General features: G+C 33.0%; 1 protein-coding gene across 1 annotated transcript in view; it reads right to left on the reverse strand.

Moving 5' to 3' along the window:
* The window catches only part of LOC139516285 (zonadhesin-like), a 119,336-nt gene that overhangs the window by 31,708 nt on the left and 65,293 nt on the right, over nucleotides 1-22,335 (reverse strand). The window contains exons 71-81 of the mRNA XM_071306290.1: nucleotides 19,287-19,382; nucleotides 18,140-18,211; nucleotides 17,570-17,665; nucleotides 16,420-16,524; nucleotides 15,149-15,382; nucleotides 14,304-14,531; nucleotides 13,346-13,378; nucleotides 12,337-12,564; nucleotides 11,862-11,888; nucleotides 10,810-11,037; nucleotides 10,006-10,291 (exon numbers count right to left, since the gene is read on the reverse strand). Coding sequence (XP_071162391.1) covers nucleotides 10,020-10,291; nucleotides 10,810-11,037; nucleotides 11,862-11,888; nucleotides 12,337-12,564; nucleotides 13,346-13,378; nucleotides 14,304-14,531; nucleotides 15,149-15,382; nucleotides 16,420-16,524; nucleotides 17,570-17,665; nucleotides 18,140-18,211; nucleotides 19,287-19,382 — 1,619 coding nt within the window. The 3' untranslated portion in view covers nucleotides 10,006-10,019. The remainder of the gene's footprint in view (nucleotides 1-10,005; nucleotides 10,292-10,809; nucleotides 11,038-11,861; nucleotides 11,889-12,336; nucleotides 12,565-13,345; nucleotides 13,379-14,303; nucleotides 14,532-15,148; nucleotides 15,383-16,419; nucleotides 16,525-17,569; nucleotides 17,666-18,139; nucleotides 18,212-19,286; nucleotides 19,383-22,335) is intronic.

A 22,335-nucleotide genomic window follows, 5' to 3' on the forward strand; every position in this document is an offset into this window, starting at 1 on the left:
GGACCCGAAGAAGACACCCATTGGCATGTCTGTTTGAAGCAATTTCAAATATAAATTGGAACGTTTTTTAATCATAATGATCGTTCAAAGTTTCTAACAACACTTCTTCGAACGCAAGTCATCTCATGAATATTAGAGGGCACCGAGTACCTCAGGGCATACAGCAGCGGACCAATCTTCCACCTGCTGATACTATACAAGGAAACATAATGCTGACTCAGAATCGACGAGTTTTTTTCTCTTACTCTTTAATACCTCGTGCTGTCGAAAAAACAGTCTATAGATTGAACTTTTCAAAATGTCAAAATGTTCAAGTCTTTTATTAAATTAGACGGTACGGACACTAAGAAACCCCTCCAAAACGTCTTCCTTTAATAAAGATGATTCTCTCTACTGTACATGTATTTTGAAGCACCGAATCGTAATGAATGGTGTTCTAACTTATTAAAGAATCAAGTTACGTAAACAAAGCTACCCATGTAATGTATTAACGAGATGGTGTAAGCTGTAATTCCAAAAAAATGGAATTTATAATAACAAAACCCTCAATATTAAGAAATATGTGTTTTACTAATATCATCATTATGCATGAATGCATTATTAAAAGACAATTTTTTCCATTTTCTTTTGAATCATGAATCTTTAAGAGATCCAATCTCATCTATACTACTAAATCTAATTAAAAGACCGTTTGTTGTTCACCTAATAAACGTATAACCGAAGAAAGCTCCAAGTCGAACTTATATCAGGGTATATATACTTGATAGGGTATACTAAAAATTTCACCCTGTTACATCGATTACTGTTTCAAACAATAAGCAATTAAACAAATTAATAAGTTCCTGAACTATCCGATGCAATTTCCTTTTAGTCATATCATTATGTCACATGTTACATATTACCTTTTCTGTACGTTCCGCATCTGTCAGGCGCACCACCAAACGGTGTATTTGGGATTTCCTATATATACACGGGTCATAATAACAGGGTTGACAGACTGACAGTACTTAAAGGAGGTACAGTTTTCAATTTGTTAGCCGACATGAAATAAAAACGGCGTATCAAAGAATTCAAATTTATTTATAACTGATATAGGATAATGCTGTTGATTAAAGTGATTCTATTCCACTCCCTTTTGTTTTCCAAATGATTAATATTACAAATGATTATTAAGATCCACGTCGACGGGTTCAATCAGAAAGATTTTGAAAGCAGAACAAACTGTGAATCTTATAATCAGCATGACTTTATCAGATGGTAATACCAATACTAGAAATCCAGGCTTAAATAAGGCTTACACATAAATAGATACTTTAATTCAGTCACGGATATCGGTGATGGTATATAAACTAAACACCAAGATAGGACGAATATAAGACATATCAAAATAAAACATATAACCGTTAAAATAAATCAATGAAATCTTTGTAAAAATAGAGAAAGCAAGATACAATAACGAACATCTGACAAAGTGTAAACTTTCAATAGAACACATACATCATATAGTCATCGATACTGATTCATTTGGGAAATATCTTTGTTCTAATGTCAGTATTTTCATATTTAGACTGTTCGATGGAAATGACGTCAATGTCAACAGTGACAGATGCAGGCAGAAATGACAATTCCTCTTGCAATTGTGGATATTGTCCGCACAAAAATAACATTTATTGGACAGAGACAACACTAGCCGAAAGACTTAAGCTTGTACTTTTGAAGAATGCACTTTATGTCAACAACAAAGAAACGACATTACACATGGGCACTAAAGGGTGTGCGGATGATTCAAGGAAGTCTGCACAATATCTTGGACTTAATTGTGATTATATTTCCTATCATTTTTGTAATTTCTGTTGATATACTTAATTTTCTTACATGGCTGAATGATGGCAGTGTCTAACAATCGGTTGTTTAAACGATGTTAACATGAACACTTCTCGAAGAAATCAAATATAGAAAATATTTTACGAGTGAACGAACAACTGCAACACTTAAATGGCTCAATGATGACAGTGTCTAAACATCGTTTGTTAAAACGATATAAACGTTGAAAATTAACTACTCGAACTACAACGAATATCTGCAACACATTAATAGGCGAGAGCCAAAACAAGGATTCGGAGGTTTTTAATGCACCTACCTAGCACACGGCTATATGATATATCATTTGAAAGGTCTTTTATCGTTTATTCAGAATTGCCTGGTCGTCAAATTGGGAAATGGTTACATTTTTCTACAAACGGCAAAAAAGGGGAAAAAATATAAGTCATAATTTGACGATATTATTCGAAAAATGCAGTTTAAAAACATATTAATCTGCAATATAATATGAAATATATCATTTGATAAACTATAGTCTACCTTATTTTTGTTTCTGAAATAAAAAAAAAAAAAATTTAAATGACTAAATCTCGTATTTTTGTGAAAATCAAAATTTTTACGGGTATTGGCGCAAAACGCTCGATAATATTTAATTTTGCATCGAAAACACACAAATTCTATTGGTTATATATTAATAACATCATATAACTAGTTTTTTAATTTCTAATGTCTCGCCTAGCATGTTTTTTTTATACCGAAAAAAATATTGATAAAACTATATTAATACATATCGTACCGCGTAGAACTGCTTTAAAGCGCATATTTACCATGTTTACAGCACAGTTAAAAATATATGTTATTTTGGTCTCCTGTGAGTTCGACAGTTATAAAAACATTACGATTAAATTTTCTTAAATTTGCCTACCACGTCAAAGTCGACGATCACTAGCAAGGTTTTTTTTTTTATTTTTAAGTGCCACTTTCATCGCATACGGAAATTAAGTATACAACCATGTATTTCAGCTGGTAGAGTTATTATAAAAACACATTTAATAATAATATACATATTTACATTGAATAACAGTGAGGCAATTTAAACTTTATGTTGCCCCTTTGCTCAAATGCTCTTTCGTTAGTCAATGGTATAGTTTTCATCTTCATCAACGTCATTCATTTGATCTTCGAGGTCGATGTCCTCTTTAGGTATCACTACCCTGACATGGACAAAGCTCAGTGCAATACATCTGCTGCTCTCCGCAAATACATGACTTGCTACATATATATTTCCCCTTGCAAGAACATAAATCTTGCAGGAAATCGGACGTCATCATGCCTAAAAAGTAGACTGGATCCGGTCCATTTGAACTCTTTTTCCATCCGTATTTATAAGGAGACAAAGGATTTTGGGTGATCAAGATGTGAGGAAATTTAAATTTTCGTAGGAAGACATGACCGCAAAACATGTTCTTTGAATGCGGGTTCGCTTGGTGGCAATCGCAACAAACTTGTGTCTTTGCATGTTGCAAGTTCAACACGTAACTTGTTTAAGTCAACATGTGATGAAGCGAATTTGTCTTTTGTGTCATACAAGCTTGAAATAAGCTCTCTGGCTGCTGACAACGATGTGGAAAAATCAATCTTGTCAAAATTTGGACATTTGCAAAAATTACTCGGAGATTTTCTTATCAACTTGAATACAGTCTTTTTGCCAAACCCAAATATAACGGACGTGGTATCACAACCAGTTAAAGCATGAACTGAAGGAATAATGTTGGCTACTAAAGTCGAAAGTGATTTACCTTACACATGGATTGGTATGTACCTTCTACAGTCCCTAAGAGAATTAGTTGACCATGTCAAAAACCACATTTGTTCAGTCGACACCAGAACCTTGAAATAAGGAATACAGAGCACGAGAACATCTGTATCGGAACACTTGACTATGATTCGTCCCCTTATATTCAACTGCTGAAAGATTTTATCAGAGTTGATAACATAAAGCAAGATTCTTGTGTCTGCATCTTCATGCAAACAGAAAAGGTCTGGGGAACGATTACATGCTCATTAGAGAGTTGTCGCACTATTTCTGGATTAGAAAATGCACCCACAAAAACTAAACATTTTGATTTTCTCCTGGAATATATCAGACAAATTGCTGCTCAGATAATCACCAAGGAAATAATCAGAGTTTGCTTGTTTTGTTGCTTGATAGAATTTTTTCCAGTCTGGAACAGCGATATGATAAAGTTTTGCGTAGTTGTTGTTGCCAATCGTCTATGACGCTCTGCTGATTTTATGGAATGTTCAGTGTCATAGCGATCGAACACATCAACAACCTTGTTTGTGAATCGGAAGCATGATTGTGCCTGCATAATGTACGATTTGGCCAAGTTTCCAAATGTGGACATCCTTTTAACATCAAATGACTGAACTAAACTCATGCAATCTCTTATTAATTCATGGGCAAGACAAGGAGAACACCATTTTGTGAACGAACAATTCTTCGCTTATAAACTCAACAAATGAGGTAAAGGCCTTATCGTGTATATGGTACCAGTAGTATTTTCATTGGTTTCTGCTGTAATTTCTTTTTCTCGCAAAAGGTTTTTTGTTATGCAAGCAGAGTGATATAGAGCATTTGATGTTAAATCTTTATCTGCAATTTGAAAGAGCATTTCATTGTCAGCATGTTTAGCTGTTTCAAAAAGGCAATATTTTGACATATTATACAGCGTTGCTAATTTATGGACATGCGAGCGCGCTTCATTAGAGGTGGCGCACATTTCAAATATACTATTCTACAAAATGCAGTCTGTTGCTTTAAATATATATCACATGCCAATATCGTTAGTAATGCTTAAAATGGTCTTTCGTTAACACATATACGAATATGTGTTTAATAATTTGTTAAAACGACTTGTTTTTTGGCAATTCAAATGTTACCTGTGCATATTAGATACTCGAGTTATATAAATTTTGAGCGTCTGGGATAAACACGATACAGATCCGGAATACCGTTTAATGATGCAGATTTTAGAGAAGTTGTCAAACATTTATTATCCATCATTGATCTTCAATGTGTGTCTCAATCTTTTCAAGGTATATGGAATTTGTAAAAACAAAACATATGAGAGTTTTAATAAGTCATTGACACTGGCAATCTTAAAAAATATGTTTTGGTTTTTTTTACATTTTAGGGTTGGTCTGACAGATGCCTCGGAATAAACTAATTTTTCATAAAATCTTTTTTTTTTCGGAATCGATGTCTTTTTAGAATATAGTAAAAGCTATCTTAGATAAAAATGAAAAATACATTTACAACAATGCCGATATATTCAATTTTAAATGTCACCGTATAATCCAAAGTATTTCGACATGTTTGTGTTCTCGTGAGATTTGCAAGAAACGTGACCATATGGAACTTTGACGACAACCCAAATCGTATGCTCTAGAGGTTTTTCTTTCAATTGATACCAAAATTAGCTGTGTGTTAGATAGGTGCAGTAAAAACCTTAGCGAGAGGCTTTTTTCTCAAATCGGCGCTCGCCTATAGCGTAGCGGTTGAGTTTATTATCAGTGATGTTCGGTCATGAGTTGAATATTTTGCGGTATTTCGATTCTTATTTTCATGTTATTGTTTTCCTTACATTGACAATTCGTTCGTCATGAAAATAAAGAAGAAAATGTCAGGAACTGTATCTTTTCTATGCATGAATTTTTATTTTCTTGGGAATCCATTGCAACTACTATACGTTGAATACATTAGCAAGACTAAATATAGAAAAGGTCATGTTTTTCTCTGACTGTTTATGACGTCTTTACACAAAATCCATTAGATACTTAATGTCTTTTTGTTGTAAGAATATACAAGTAATCGGCCATGTCCACTCTGTGTTTTGTTAGATGTATTTCTATATGTATCCATCAGATGTGTTAGCCTTTTTCGACTGATTTTTGTAGTTCGTTCTCGTGTTGTATTGCAACACCAATTTCCCTGGTAATAAGGAGGGGATTGGGATCCCGCTAACATACTTAAACCCATTGCATTACATGTATGTATGTGCCTATCCTAAGTCAGGATCCTGTTATTCAGTGGTTATCGTTTGTTCATGTGTTTCATATTTCATTTTCGTTAATTGTTGTACTTACATTAGGCTTCTAGTTTCCTCTTTTGAATTGTTTGTATCTGTTTAATCGGAGCCTTTTATAGCTGATTGTGTGGTATTGGCTTTGCACATTGTTGAAGGCCGTATGATGACCTGCACATGTAGTTGTTAAATTCTGTGTCAGTTGGTCTCTTGTGGATAGTTGTCTTATTGGCAATCATACTACATCTTATTTTTTATATAGAAGCTAAACTCATCAAGTGGTGTATAATCATGATAGAGCTGTCCATATTGCTGGTTTATATGACAATTGACCCTTGATTATGTCATGTCTGTGTGTTACCTGTAGTAACACATTGATCTTAGTGATTAGTTTGCCAATATCAGAACAGAAAGGATAAGTCATATAGATCAACATACATGTAGTTTTTAGCATTTTTTTACGATCAATTGTGTTTACGTAAGAGTATAGAAGTCCCAAGAAGTTCTGTTTCTTGAACTTGTATAGGATATATGAATATTAGGAGATGTGTGGGTCAACGTCGATAAGACAGCAACCAACGATGCAAAAAAAAGGCAATCAAAGGTCAAAATACAGTCAAAATGGTTGGTAGTTTTGTCTTGAGAACATGAATTGCACATTACGTATCCTACGTTGTACATGAAGCAGTATATTAATCGTTAAAAACTCGACCTTAAATTAAATATTTCGAAAGTTTATAACCTGCATAATTGTGTTAACTAGTAGTTTATAAATTGACAACCTTGCATAGTCAAAGATAACTAGACAATTTACAATGAAAATAGGCCACGACAATTTAATTCCCTGTTCCCCGGCACATGTTTTTCCCTCAAAGAAATCGTGTCTATTTCCTGCAATTTACCGTTTAGCAAAACTATCCATACCCGCTGCATTTTAAAGCACCTCTCCTAAGTAAGGTGCCTGCTGTTTAGAAGTTGTGGTTTGTTTGACACTTTGTGTGGTCCTTGTTTCATATATAGATTAGACCGTTGTAATTTCGTGTTTGAATTGTTTTACACTAGTAATTTCGGTCCCTTTATATTTTGCTGATCGGTTTGAGCTTATGTTCATTGTTTAAGGCCGTACTTTGACAGACATTCTGAATATTAAATACATTGTCACTTGGATGGAGAGTTGTCTCATTGGCAATAGTTATCAAAGGTACCAGGATTATTATATAATACACCAAAAACGCGTTTCGTCCAAATAGGACTCATCGGTGACGCTTAGATCAAATAGTTATAAAGCAAAACAACTACAGCATGTACAAAGTTGAAGAGCATTAATATTGAGGACCCAAAATTCCAAAAATTGCGCCAAATACGGCTAAGGTAATATGCCTGGGAAAAGAAAATCCTTCGTTTTTCGAGAAAAGTTTAAGTTTTGTAAACAGGAAATTTATAAACATGACCATATAATTGATATTCATGTAACCACCGAATACAACACAAGTGCTAACTACTGGGTTGGAGAAACTTCCACCAGCAGTGGCATCAACCCAGCGGTGTAAATAGTTATTAAATCAATGCTGATTAGTTAAGTGATTCCAAACTGACTTAAATTGTTTGTTCTGAAATCTGATGTTACAACACCACTGTTCAAAATTCAAGGAGGGCACTTACAAACACGTTTAAACCTGTCACAATCTTTGGTTGAAACAATCATTCCCATGTGTTGCTGTCAGATTTGCTTTGTATATTGTTTTGTCGTAATTCAGGCCGTGGAATATAGCGTTTGAATTGTTTTACATGTTGCCATATATATAGGAAGATGTGGTGTGAGTGCCAATGAGACAACTCTCTATACAAATAACAATTTATAAAAGTAAACCGTTATAGGTCAATGTACGGCCTTCAACACGGAGCCTTGGCTCACACGGAACAATAAGCTATAAATGGCACCAAAATTACTAGTGTAAAACCATTCAAACGGGAAAACAAACGTTTTAATCTATATAAATAAAATGCCTTTATATTTTTTATAGCTAACTATATATAGGATATTGATTGAATGTATTGTTGAAGACTTTACGTTGACTTTAAGTTCCTTGTATTCATGTAATTTAGCCTTAATATGGTTAAATATATGTCTCGGCAAACATGCCACATCTCATTATCATTACATATACTGAAAGATTTAATCTATTGTTAATCCACCATTTTCTACATTTGAAAATGCCTGTACCAAGTCAGGAATTCGTTTATGATGTGTTTTATCATTTGATTTTGCCATGTGATTATGGACTTTCCGATTGGATTTTCCTCTGAGTTCAGTATTTTTGTGAATTTACTTTGTACATGTAACACTTTAGTCAATATCTAAAAACTATACGCATGATTGTTCTTAAATCTTTCGAAGGATTTTGATATAATTCTAAGTGGGTGAATATAGAAAAAATAATATCGGCAATTTTATCTTATTAGATGATAATTTATTTAAAGCTAAGCACACAATTATTGAAAGTGCACTCTGTCTATACTAAGCACAATGTCTCTAAATATTTTCAGTCCTCATAGTGATATGTAACCTGCAAAGAAAAAAACCTTCTAATTTAAAAATGAAAATATATAAAGCGGTTATTTTCTCTGTATGTATTGGATATAGTATTGTGTTATGCAGTTAGTTTCATGTATGTATTGCTAAGTCAAAAGTAAATAACAAAAATACCGGACTCCGAGGGAAATTCAAAACAAGCTTAAACACATTATTGAATGGAAGTGTATTAATAACTTAGTACAGACTTTTCCTTATGTAGAAAATGGTGGATTAAAACTGGTCTTTAGCTAGCTAAACCTCTCACTGGTATGACAGTTGCATTGAATTCAATTATATTGACCAGAATGTGTGTGCGCAACACACAACGACATAAGAGGTAAATACGACAAAAAATGCGATACAGCAGACAACAGTGTGTACAATCTTTTTCACTATTAAAAGAGGGACGAAAGATACCAAAGGGACAGTCAAACTCATAAATCTAAAACAAACTGACAACGCCATGGCTAAAAATGAAAAAGACAAACAGAAAAACAATAGTACACATGACACAACATAGAAAACTAAAGAATAAACAACACGAACCCCACCAAAAACTAGGGGTGATCTCAGGTGCTCCGGAAGGGTAAGCAGATCCTGCTCCACATGCGGCACCCGTCGTGTTGCTTATGTGATTACAAATCCGGTAAATAGTCTAATTCGGTAGGTCAAATTCATGAAAGGGAAGGGGATTGTAGTTACGACGTGAGGAACATATCCGATATCATTTGTGAAATGGTTATTCCATAACGGTCAACCAACTCGTGATGGCGTCCGTAAAATTTACGAAGGGATGATTTCAACTTCACCATTTGGAACTCTTGATTTAATAGCTTCCTTGTGAGCAGTAACCCTCTATCAAGAAAATCATGATAGGAAATGCAAGCACGGGAATATCGTATCAATTGAGAGATATATACCCCGTATGCAGGTGCTGCTGGAATGTTGCTACTTAGAAATGGAAAGTTCACAATTGGGAAGCTGAAATCATCTCTTTTGTCGTAAAGTTTACTATAGATAGTTCGAATGGTTCGTAATCAATTGAATAAAGTTTGTTTTACATCCAACTGCAAATGATACATGTCCATGCAAAACGATATCATGTGAAATCCGATAAAAATATATTTTGCTGAACCCAATCTATTAAATCATATTTTAGTTTGCAATCGCACAACGTAACGGAATAGTCTGCAGGAAGATACATTAAAATTTATAAAGGTTTTTCTGTTATATACAGCATACGCATGTATGGCCATTTAGCTCAACGAAAGAAGTAATACATTTGTGTAAAACGAAAACTGTTTAACAGTTCTGAAATTCTGAATTCTGTTTTTCTCAAATCAACTGCTCTATTTTCTATATCTACTCAATATATGTGATGCATGACGTAGTTAGTACATTTCAATTTCAACTTTTATTAATGTTGTCTTTATTGTCGTAGATTTAAGTGCCATTTGTGTCCTTTTTGATATTGTGCTCCCTTTTTTCCCGAATAAATAGTCATCAAAATCTGATACCTACTGTTTCATGCAGTCTTATTTGTTCACCACAGTGGCTTCAAAGCATTTGCAGACGTCATCTTCTATTTTTAGAGTTCCATCATTAAAGGTAAAAATAGCACATTCAGCCAGATTTCCTCCATTTGTAAGTACCATTTCCTGTGTTGATGTTTTGATGATTGCCTGTGAATCTGACAGCTGCACGGTGTAAACACAGCTTGATCCTACTTTGGATTTATAAAAACATGAACCAGAGACTCTCACAGTAGCTTTACATTCTACAATCTCTTCTCTAACAGAACAAGCAGCTGTTGAATAAATATAAATGATTAAAACAACCATTAGCATAAAAAGGTATCACCTAGGTAAAACTATTTGTGTCATATAATGTCTTAAAACTTGATTGTATATGGACCTGTTTTATTTTGAATACGTTTTTGGTATAGTAGTTTTTGTTATGCATGTTTTAAAAAAAGACACGAAAAGTTGCAGATACCTTCAAAGCGAAAGATTAGGACGGTAATAATTGTGTTTTAGACAAATTAAACATTCTGTATTGAACTCCCCACTTGAGATACAAAAGTATATCAATTATTTATCCAAATATTTTCAATTTATTCAAATGTTTTAATATAAAATTCGATAATGAAAAGAAAACGCTTTGCATGCACATTATTAGTTATGGCTGTAATTGATACTAAATAAGAATATCGGAGGATCATTTTGTCGTTTAATTCCTAAAAAAAAGTAAACAAAACAATATAATGATTCTGATATCACTAGCTCTTTACATTTTGGAATGCAAGAATTCAAAGTTAAAACCTACCACACATTGGTATCTGGCAATATTCCCAACGTGTTGTTGGATCATTTGTATAACACCATGGTTGTCCACTGTTGTCAGGATTTCTACAATAATTATGTTCCGTTTTGAAGCTGATGCTAAATGGGTGTTTATGTGGATATTGTCGTTCCCAATACTGACAGGTACGTCCAGTGTGTGTCAAACTTATTCGACCTTTGTATTCTGTACCCTTTGTAGATTTTCGACATTCTGAAATATGTATGAATAACATTGGAAATGGTTGAGGCAGCAGTACAACGACATAGCAAATGAAGTTTAAAGATCAACAAACTTTAAAGGTTGTCTTCACCAATTAACCGTTTTCATTAAAAAGTAAATAACCGAAAATGGCATTACTCCGGGCATCATATTGCTGATGATATCTGTGTCTTTCCTTAAGCATTTTTACATTCGAGTAGGCTCTGTTTTTACCGGGAGCTGATGTATATGGACAAGTTAACTACGGTCTATAACTTTCACATTACTGGCTGTTTCATTGCATGTTAATTAAAAAGAAGAATATGTGACAAGATTGCCAATAGGAAAACTCTAAACCAGAGACCAAATGACGTTAGAGATGTTCGGTCTTCAAAGCATATACCACACATCAAGCTATTAAAGTATGTACTCGTTAATGCCGATTGTAAGAAATGTTATAACTGGGTGGTTAACAAACACATCTTTTTGAAGGATAAATCAGTTTTGAAATTATTTTTTTCAAACACTGCATTCATTTTCTAGAAGTTGTTTTAGACGGTCAACGAATTAGATAAATTCTTGCGTATTTCAAAGTTCAAATACAACCAAGTGTTTGGTGAGGATTGTGTTGCTTTGTCTGTAGTTGTCTATGTTGTGTCTCCTATTATATGTCTGTTTGTCTTTTTCTTAACAATGGCGTTGTCAGTTTATTTTTGATCTATGAGTTTGACTATCCCTCTTGTATCTTTCGTCCCTCTTCTATGATTGTTCTTTTTTGTATTCTTTTTTACCTCTATAATATTTACCCTCTCCTTTTTAAGAAAATAAATACTCACCATCTACATCCTCTGGATCTTCCGGTGCTTTAGATAAAAGTTAAAAAATATACTGTATCTTAATTCTAATTCCAAATAATAATCCCAAACATTTATTTAAAATACACACAATAGAAACGTCGACCTTTTGATAACATGTTAATTTGTTGGTAATTGGGTGATTCTTTCACTTGTATAAATAGTTAAAGGTGGTAAAAATTTATATATTCAATTATCAGCTCATCTTAGCTTCCAAGACCATTTCATGTTTAGGTTAGTTAGTAGCCAGTATATTTGTATTAGGTTTAGGATCAACAAGTATAACTCCACTTTATCATTTCTGATGAAAAATGAATAATCAAAATACGCATCTTGTCCAGTGAAATACTTTATGTTTTATGTAATCATTACAAAAATTGAGAATGGTTTGTATTACACCTTTACTCTACAAGGTATGAGATTAAACAAGAAAAAGTTAGAGATTATTTCAACTCACCACATTTATGTATAGCACAATATTCTCTTTCAGTGTAAGGATCTTCTGTATAACACCAAGGTCTCAAAGAACCGTCAAAATTTCTACAGTAATTTTCAGAATCTTTACCATCAAGAAAGAATTTGTGTGTATGTGGAAATTGTTGGTCCCATCTCTGACAATTCTTTCCAGTTTCAGTTTTACTCCATTTTCCAACATAGTCCTCTCCCTTCTCAGTATTGCGGCATTCTAAAAGAAATACACATAATTGTGAACTCAAACAAAAGTGTGATTATTAAATCTAGCTAATCTGATGGAACATGTCAAATGTATATCAGATAACTACTATTGTATTAATATATATGCTACTGTCGCACAAAGTAGAAATAGCTAGGTTTTATAAAAAAAAATGTTATTGAGGATGTACGTTATACACCACTGAGGAGCCAAACATTTCTAGAATTAAAATTTTTTTCTTAACCTGATTTTTGGCCGGGTTTATAAGACTGTAAACAAATAATTGTTAAAGAAAAAAAAATGGTGGTGGACTTCTTTTTCTTCTACAGCACTTTGAAAATACCCAATTTTGATAATTTTCCAATGTTTCATCAATTTTTACCTATTTCTGGGTTATTATTGTGAAAAAAATCAAAGATCCACAATTAAACTTTTTTTCATACTTTCAATAAAGATGAAGTGAACCAAAATGAATAAATTTAACTAAAAAAAACTATAGGTAGGTGTTAATATATATATGAAAGTTTTATCATATTTTGATGCTTTTTTGTGTCAAATTAACAATGCTGGCAATTTTATTAATTTGTGATTTTTCACATTATAAAGAGCAAAATGCATAGTATTTCAACTGTTTTGTTATAAATAATTGAAAAAATATATATCTAAGAAATTTGAAAAGACAAAATGATATGGGATGTACTGAAGTCAAAAGAATACATCCTTAAGTAGAAGTTAATAAAATTATCAAAATTGAACTACATGAAAAGATGGTTAGAAACACATTGAGACGTACCTTCTGGAGGAGGAAGAATTGGAACACGATTCTCTGTAAAATTAAAATTAAAGCGATATCTCAAAAATAAATAACCACTTGTGTAACGGCTAGTTTAGCGACAATTATCTTAAACTTCGTACATGAATATAAAGTTACAAGAATTGTGTGTACACATTTCGTTGAAAGCAAAAATTCAGAGTTATGGATACCTTGTATATGAAATATGTCTTCGAATTTCCCTAATTTTGCGAATTATTTTTAATCAATATACTATTTTTTACGGTAATAAACCATTTTCTAGTGTGAGGTAACCTTTTAGTTAGTTTTAGGTAAATGTTAGCAAATTACACACACTTGAACGTGTTGAATATAAACCTGATATTCGGTGGTTGTCGTTTGATGGTGTGGCTCATAAATGCTTCTCGTTTCTCGTACTTTTATATTGAATAGACATTTGGTTTCCCTGTTTGAATGTTTTTACACAAGTCATTTAAGGGCTCTGCTTAGCTTTCTACTCGGTGTTATCTACAGCTCCGTGTTGAAGAACTGACCATACTTTGACCGTTATTGAATTACTTATACAAATTGTGACATTGATTGGGAGTCATTAGCAGTCATACCACGTCTTTTTATATCTATAAATGCAATAACTAGTCTACATATGTATGTCTTCTCATTTTTACATATACCAACTATCACATTTAAATAGATGTACAATTACACGGTTTCTTCCGAATGATGTGACTCTTGTGTACCAGGAAATCACACGTTTGTCGACTTTGACAATCTCGTAGAAATTTTGATTATATCAACTCGATTTGAATATGTTATTTTTATAATTCAACTATATGATCGCGTGAAACATTTTCAATTTCTAGGGGAAATAAATGACTTTTGTTTAAAGTTGGTTTAATGTATTTCATATTTATATGAATAAAGCACTAGACTATATCAAGATTCTCAAATAAGAACATACTTGGAGTTAAGCAAACTTTGATTTTTTCCCGGCAACTCTCTTTTGACCATATCGTGACTCCGTTGAAACCATAAGTGACACCAAACGTGCACGACGGATTGTCCACGCCACTTTTAAGTTCAATATAATTTATTCTCTCAGCATTTGGAACAAGACATTCCGTTCTGTGTTCACGATCTGAATGACAAGCCATTATTACCATATCACCACACGGTGGTTTAGGTGCACCTATAAAACATTCCAAAATTATATAAGTCAACTACTATATCCTTAGAGGAATATAGGACTTTGCTCAAAGGAGATTACTCTGATATTAATTTCATAGTATGTTCTAATTGTAAATTTCATCTGTATTGATAAACAAACAGATATTCTCGCATCTGAATCATATATAATGATGTTTTCCAGCAATACACGATTGGTACATCATATAATTATATTAAATACCATGTCTACTTTACACATGCAATTTCGTTTCGATCGATTAATATCCAGGTCAATAGAATAAAAAATGTTGCCTGGTTTCGGTTTCAAATAGCAATATATACGATGTAAAGAATTTTCAATAAAGTATGTTTGTAACTGATGTCGTGTAAGGAACATAAAACAGTGTGAAAAGATGACACAATTTTGTTAAATTAAATACGTTGTACATCGTGATTGATTGTTCTGAAAACCAAAGATAGCTTGTAGAAATCTGATATGGTAGGTTAAAACCGAAAATAAATACACGACAACTGCACACGAAAAAGAACATTTAGAAATGGAGAGTAAAACATACGTACATAAATATTAAATAGCAAAATGTGCATTTTATTCATCTAAGACTATCTAAGACTACTTGCCACAAATAGGAATTCTACAAAATTCCCAACGTTTCCTGCTATCTGTTGTATAACACCATGGCCGTGCTTCGTTGTCCATATTCCTGCAGTAGTTTTTGGCATCTCTTACATTCGATTTGCTGTGACGGTGTGGTGTTTGTTTATTCCATGCCTGACATGTTCTTCCAGATTCTGTTGTACTCATTCTTCCATTGTAGTCATTTCCTCTTGCATTTTTGATACATTCTTTAACTTCTGAAAGTGTATCTTTAGACTATCAATTATCTAATACTACTATTTGACTGGCTGTGACTTTCTAAGCTTTATATTTAAGACATGGTGTAACAACACATCAACTGAAAGGTAAGGCGATGACCCTTTGATATGGTAATGAGGAGGTTATGTTGATTAATAATCTGCCCTGGATGAAAAAGCAGAACAACGAAAGTTTTGCGCAGAAGTGTAAATAAAAAAGTCGTACTATTAAAATAAATATACAACCCACAAACATCTAAACATATTACTGAAACTGCCATCTTGCGTTAGAGTACAACACAATCATATTAGAGCATATGAATGATTACTAGAACATGGCCATTTTTATGATAATAAGATTTGATTCTTGGTGTTTTAACGCCACTTTTAAGCAATGCATTTAGGTTTTTTCGTGGCGGCCAGTTTTTATTGTTGGCGGAAGCCGGATAGCACGGTGAAAACCACCGACCATCGATAGGAAAACTGGCAATCCTAGTCAATTAAGATTGTAGTCGAGTGCACCCGCACGAGCGGATTTCGAACTCATAACCTCAGTGTTGACTAGCTTGTGGTTGCAGTAGTAACTACTTAGACCACTCGGCTAATGAGGCCCATATATATAATAATAAGATCATTATTTACTACATATAATATGTTAATAGTCCTGATATTCTAACATTATGTATTCATACATCTTCTGATATCAATTGTATATGAAATACAGTACTGTAAAACATTTTTTTTAATTGTTGGTCGGTAGAAATTATTATTGGTGTTGTGACCACATTTGATAGTGCTGGATTGCTGATGAACGACCGGCAATGGAAAACATTTCATAAATAACAAAACAATACACAATTGCCAATCCTTGAATTGATAACAGACGTGATCGAATAAAATTTGTCGTTACATGCCAAATTGCATTAAAACTGGTTAGCTTTTCCTGCATATTTTTGTGTAATTGAGATTTTATACATGCTTTAACATAATTAACTGTGATGTCAATCGATTTTGAAATGCTGACAATGAGTCTTTACCTTCACATAATGTTTTTGGATGACCAGCATATCCCCTTTTACATCGACAATATTTCCTCTTGACACATACTGCGTTCACTCCGCAGCTATCAGCATTACATCGCTCTAAAAAACATCTTTACATTATAACCATGATAACGGTCTGTGTAAAACATTTTACTCTATGCAATTTAATATAAAACCTGTTTGATTTGAAAAAACTCTTTATTCTTTTCTTTACAATACAAAAACTGTTTTACTTAACCAAATGAATAATCATTTAAGAAATACCTGTTGAATGTATTATGCATATGCATCTATTATTCGTTCATTAGCATATCATTATATTGTTTTCAACATATGACTTTAAATATCACTATGGTATCTTTCGCCTCTCTAAAAAAAATCTTTTTTTTTTATTGACTTACGTGTTTAATCTTAACTTTTTTGATTTTCAACAATGAAGATATAGGTGAAACACAAATAAATGATTAGTAAAACATAACGCGACTTGAGATAAAATGACAGAGACTATGGATGGAAAATCAAGTTGAATGGTTTGGTTTTGCGGCAGCCTCTCATTTTGCAACGTGTTCGGCGGTCTAATACATTCTGCTTTGTATATACGTTTTCTATAGAAATATCTTAATGTGTGAATATATTTGGCTATATAATAGGAAATGAAGTACAACGGCAAAGAATACAATGCTCAAATAAGGAATAAGGATATAGGCAATAATTAATCACCGCGATGCATTTATCAATTGCAAAAGGCAAAACCTATGTCTCGCAGTATTCTGTAATAGGCAATAATGAATGCAAAAACTATATACATACGTAACAATTAACGGAACAAAGAACAGATTATTTAAAGTCCTCTGATTCAGGACAGGCACATACGGAATGTGACTTTCTACCACATTATTGTGAGCAAATGAAATGGCTTCTATATATATTTCTTTAATACGGATTCAAATACCTACTCGTCCATGCTCCTAGTTTGGTATAAGTTCGATTATTATAAGAAACATTTAGAAACTTTAAATATTGTTAAGATTGCATCATGTCGTCAAATATTCAGCGGGAATTTAATATTGTTGCACGGTAAGGATAAAGTGGAAATGTCAATTACATTATAACCTTTCCCAATAATCAAAGTGAAGACACCTACTTTTACATGTTCCTAGTTTTGTCCTAAAGGAACTCTTTTTGCATCTGCATTTCCCCTTGAAACATCTTTCATTGATCCTACATTTTCGTTTACATCCTACAAAGAACACAAAAAACATAGAAAAATATATAATTACCGTTTAGTGCTTTTGATATTTTTGCCAATTGATTAGGGACGTTCCGTTATAAAATTACAACTCCGGTAATAAGTCGAATATGGTAGATCGCCTTAGTGGAGACGGAAACGGAAATGAGGTAACGATTTCAGAACATATTTGCTATCACCTGTGAATCGGTTGAACGAACTTGTGTAATGTCGTCCGTAAAATTAACGAAGCAAAATGTTTCAACTTCACCACTTGGAACTGGTTAAAAAATGATTCCTTTTGAACAATAAAGCTATATCAAGCAAATCCGTATAGGAAAAGCTAAAATTCATTGCTAACAGTTGAACACAAATAATTCTTGAACTTGATTCTGTCAAAATTATTTTGATTTTATTTCCAATTTTTGATCGAAACCATCATTATATTTTTTAATGTTAATTCAAGACGAATAAATATAAATTTACCTCTTGGTCTGCATTTTCCTAGGAAACTACACACAAATCCTCTTTTACAATTTGGCGTACATTGAATCTTTGCTAAAAAGAATCAATAAACGTCTTAAATATGAAGCAGAGTATAACAACAGCAAAGCAGAAGATACTACATTAATAATACACTTGGAAGAAACTAACATTCCCAAATATGCTTGGATATAATGTTGATATATTATAAATGATATTTTTGAACGTATTGGATTTGAGATAGTTATCAAAGGTACCAGGATTATAATTTAGTACACCAGACGCGCGTTTCGTCTGCATAATACTCATCAGTGACGATCATATCAAAATATTTATAAAGCCAAACAGGTACAAACATGACAAAGTTGAAGAGCATTGAGGATCCAAAATTTCAAAAAGTTGTGCCAAATACGGCTAAGGTAAGCTATGCCTGGGATTCGAAAATCCTTAGTTTTTCGAAAATATTTAAAGTTTTGTAAACAGAAAATTTATAAAAATGACCACATTGATATTCATGTTAAAACCGAAGTGTTGACTACTGGGCTGCTGATACTCTCGGGGACGACACATCCACCAGCAGTGGCATCGACCCAGTGGTGTAAATAGTTATCAAAGGTACCAGGATTATAATTTAGTACGCCAGACGCACTTGTCTTCTGCATAAGACTCATCAGTGACCCTCATATCAAAATATTTATAAAGCCAACAGGTACAAAGTTGAAGAACATTGAGGATCCAAAATTCCAAAAAGTTGTGCCAAATACGGCTAAGGTAATCTATGCCTGGGATAAGAAAATCATTAGTTTTTCGAAAAATTCGGAAAAAAAAGTTTTGTAAACAGAAAATTTATAAAAATGACCACATTATTGATATAATGTCAACACCGAAGTGTTGACTACTGGGCTGCTGATACCCTCGACCCGGACGAAACGTCCACCAGCAGTGGCATCGACCCAGTGGTGTAAATAGTGATCAAATTTTCGAAAAATTCAAAGCTTTGTAAACAGAAAATTTATAAAAATGACCACATTATTGAGAAATGTTAATTAATATTTTTAACAACTAAATCAAGACAGCTTTTTGAATTGTTTTGAGTTTGAGACATTTACATAATACAATGTAAACTTATGTATATAATTTTAAAACTTACTTCTACATGCTCCTAGTTTTGTCCTATATGAATCTTTCTTGCATCTGCATTTTCCTTTAACACATCTTTCATTAATTCTACACTTTCGTTTACATCCTGCAAAAATAAAACAGAAAGCATAGAAAATACACACGTATGTTTCTTATGGTAGTGGCCTTGCCTAAATAGACATTTCTCGTATCACACAGCACAGAGTGTGATAAGAAAACCTGCACTAATTCGATTATCATCGTAAGACGTTATTACAGCTTTCCCATTGGTTATTCGTCATTGGTGACTTTCAAAAGTTACGACGATGTACATTTCGTCCACGGCAACGGACATATGCATTTTCATCAATTATATACAAAACACTCACACTTTTCATCTGACAATCTTCTTTTTGTCAAGTTTTAATATATTCTGAAGCGTTAAAAAGTCTTATTATGCTTGATGTTAAAGTTTGACAGCGGAAAACATTTAGGACATATGATGTCATACTGTTATGAGCAAAAGACTAAATCAACGATTCGTCGAATTTCAATTCAACACAATAAGAGTATTGAACATAAAAGGCTCGTTTATTATTTTATCGAAATTAAATAAGTCGAGTTGATTTCAAGCAATATTCGATTCTTACTCGTTATGAAACCTATAAAAACTCCTACAAAAGGTTGATTTGCATTTAAATATATATCAGCCGGTATATTAAATTTCATCATATATTTGATGTATCACTTCGAAAACACATGTCTTTTATTTATATTCATACAGTGTATATGGTAATTCATTCATTCATTCATATCTTTATTTCCTCTTTATAGAGATTACATGATTTATATTATCATGAACAATAAATTAATACATTAATAACAGAAAATAAAATAGTAAAGTTATGAACAATGCGTAGTATTTACATATACATGAAAATGTTAATATATATTGCAAGCTGTAAATGAGTCTATGTTGCAAGCTATCGATATTACATGTGTTAACACTATACTATATAGTTTATTGGCGATTGTATTCGGGTGCAGATTTTATTACATGGACGTAGCAAAGTCGCTTAAATGAATCTAAGTCGGAGTCACTGAGCGCAGTTGAAGGGTCTTTTCCTAGACAAATTATAAATAACGATTCATCACTACATTCACCGAGTTCAACATAGAGATCGAGAGAAAAGTTTTCTATTATTACGTCTAGCCAAGTACTGTACATATTTGATGTGCACGTACAGCCAAAGCATGCATGTACAAAAACGTCAGTAAATAGACGGTCACAAATTTCACAAGATTTGGAATCGTGGTTAAGAGCGGTAGATATAGGTTTTCCGATAAACTGTGCAGTGCGAATTTCGAAGCTGATCGTCGGGAATTTCCATACATGAGCCATAAATATGGATTTATGTATATATAGGAATCTCTTGAAGTCATTGTCCGAATTAATGTGAATTAGCCAGTCATTATCATGTTTTGATTCAACTGCATTTACGTTTCCATTGTAGCTTTTCAGGAAAGTTGCCATCACTAATGTAGGTAATAAGAAATTAATACAGATTGTATTTACTTAGATTTCAAATATGTCCGAAAAACAAAATTTGCAAGACAAGAGTTTTTTGTTTTACAAAGTTTTCCAAAGAAATCCAATTTACGTTTTTCGATATCACAGGTTATATTACGTAGCCCAACCATACTTTCACACATATCGGATCTTGTTGACGTCTTAAACTGTTGTACGTGCTTTACAACAAAATGCTGGAGTCTATTCAGTAATGTGATATCTTGCTTTTTCAGATCACACCAAACTTCACAACCATACAAAAAAGTAGGAATTATCACTGACTTGAACAGTTTCACTAGAACTAATGGATTTGTATTATCGCTTCTAAAGTTTGAAATTGCAAAATAAGTGTTTCTACCCTTCCTACAAGCCTTTGTCGTTCGTGCAACCGCATTCAATTTTCAGTTTATTTCAATGCCTAGATAAATATGTTGTCTACAACAGGTACAGATTCTTGGTTCAGTTTCCAGTCATAGTCTGTTTTTATTGAAGATTTTGAACATTGAATAACACATGATTTTTTTCCGTTGAACTGAAACCGCCATTTATTTGAATATCTTGTACATTTATCATTCATTTGTTGTAAACGCTTCGGTGTTGTAGCAATACAAGTACTATCGTCAGCAAGTGAGGGCGCGCAACATTTTATACTATTGACACCAGTAACTCTATAACATCTTTCTAATTCATTAATGAATTCATCAATAAACCCTAAGTAATAAAAAACAAGACCATACCCCTCCTTGTCTAACACCTTCTTCGACTACAAAGTTATTTGATTAACATTGATTAACAATAACCGCACCTTGTGTTTTACTATACATATCATTAATCAGGGACCATGCTTTCCCTTTGACACCCAATTTGAATAATTTATACATAAGTGCTTTACGCCATACTGTATCAAAAGCCTTTCTACTGTCTAGAAACGCTAAACATTAGTTCTATATTATGGTAAATTGTTTCAAGGAGACAAAAAGATGCAGTCAGACAACCAAAACTTTTTTGAAATCCATGTTGAAGAGGATTCGGAAACGTCCCTGGTAAAACGACAAATGTTTGTAGACGGATAGGTACTATCAATTCAAAAAGCTTCAAAACACACGATAATAAGCATACGGGTCGATAGCTGTTCGGGCTCATTTTTGGTTTATCCCCTCCTTTAAACAAGGGAACAACCAATCCTTTCTGCCAGTAACTAGGAACTTGCTGTTTTTCTATAACGATATTAAGAAAAATGGAAAGACATTCCGCAACTTTTGGTCCACCATATATCAAGTGTTCGTTTTGTATCATGTCATTGCCACACGCTTTTCTACGTTTTAGCTGTTTAATAACGGAGCTTACATCATCATAAATTATTCCACCCGGTAAGTATAGATCTTCATCAGCTTTGCATACACGTTTGATTTCACGGTAAGCTTTATTCATTTCATTTAGAGTCGGATCATCGAACGTGGACTTATCAGCTGGTGTATAAAAATCGAAATAATTCGCAAATGCATTACAG

This window comes from Mytilus edulis, chromosome 3 (assembly GCF_963676685.1).
Source record: "Mytilus edulis chromosome 3, xbMytEdul2.2, whole genome shotgun sequence".
Classification (NCBI taxonomy): Eukaryota; Metazoa; Mollusca; class Bivalvia; order Mytilida; family Mytilidae; genus Mytilus; species Mytilus edulis.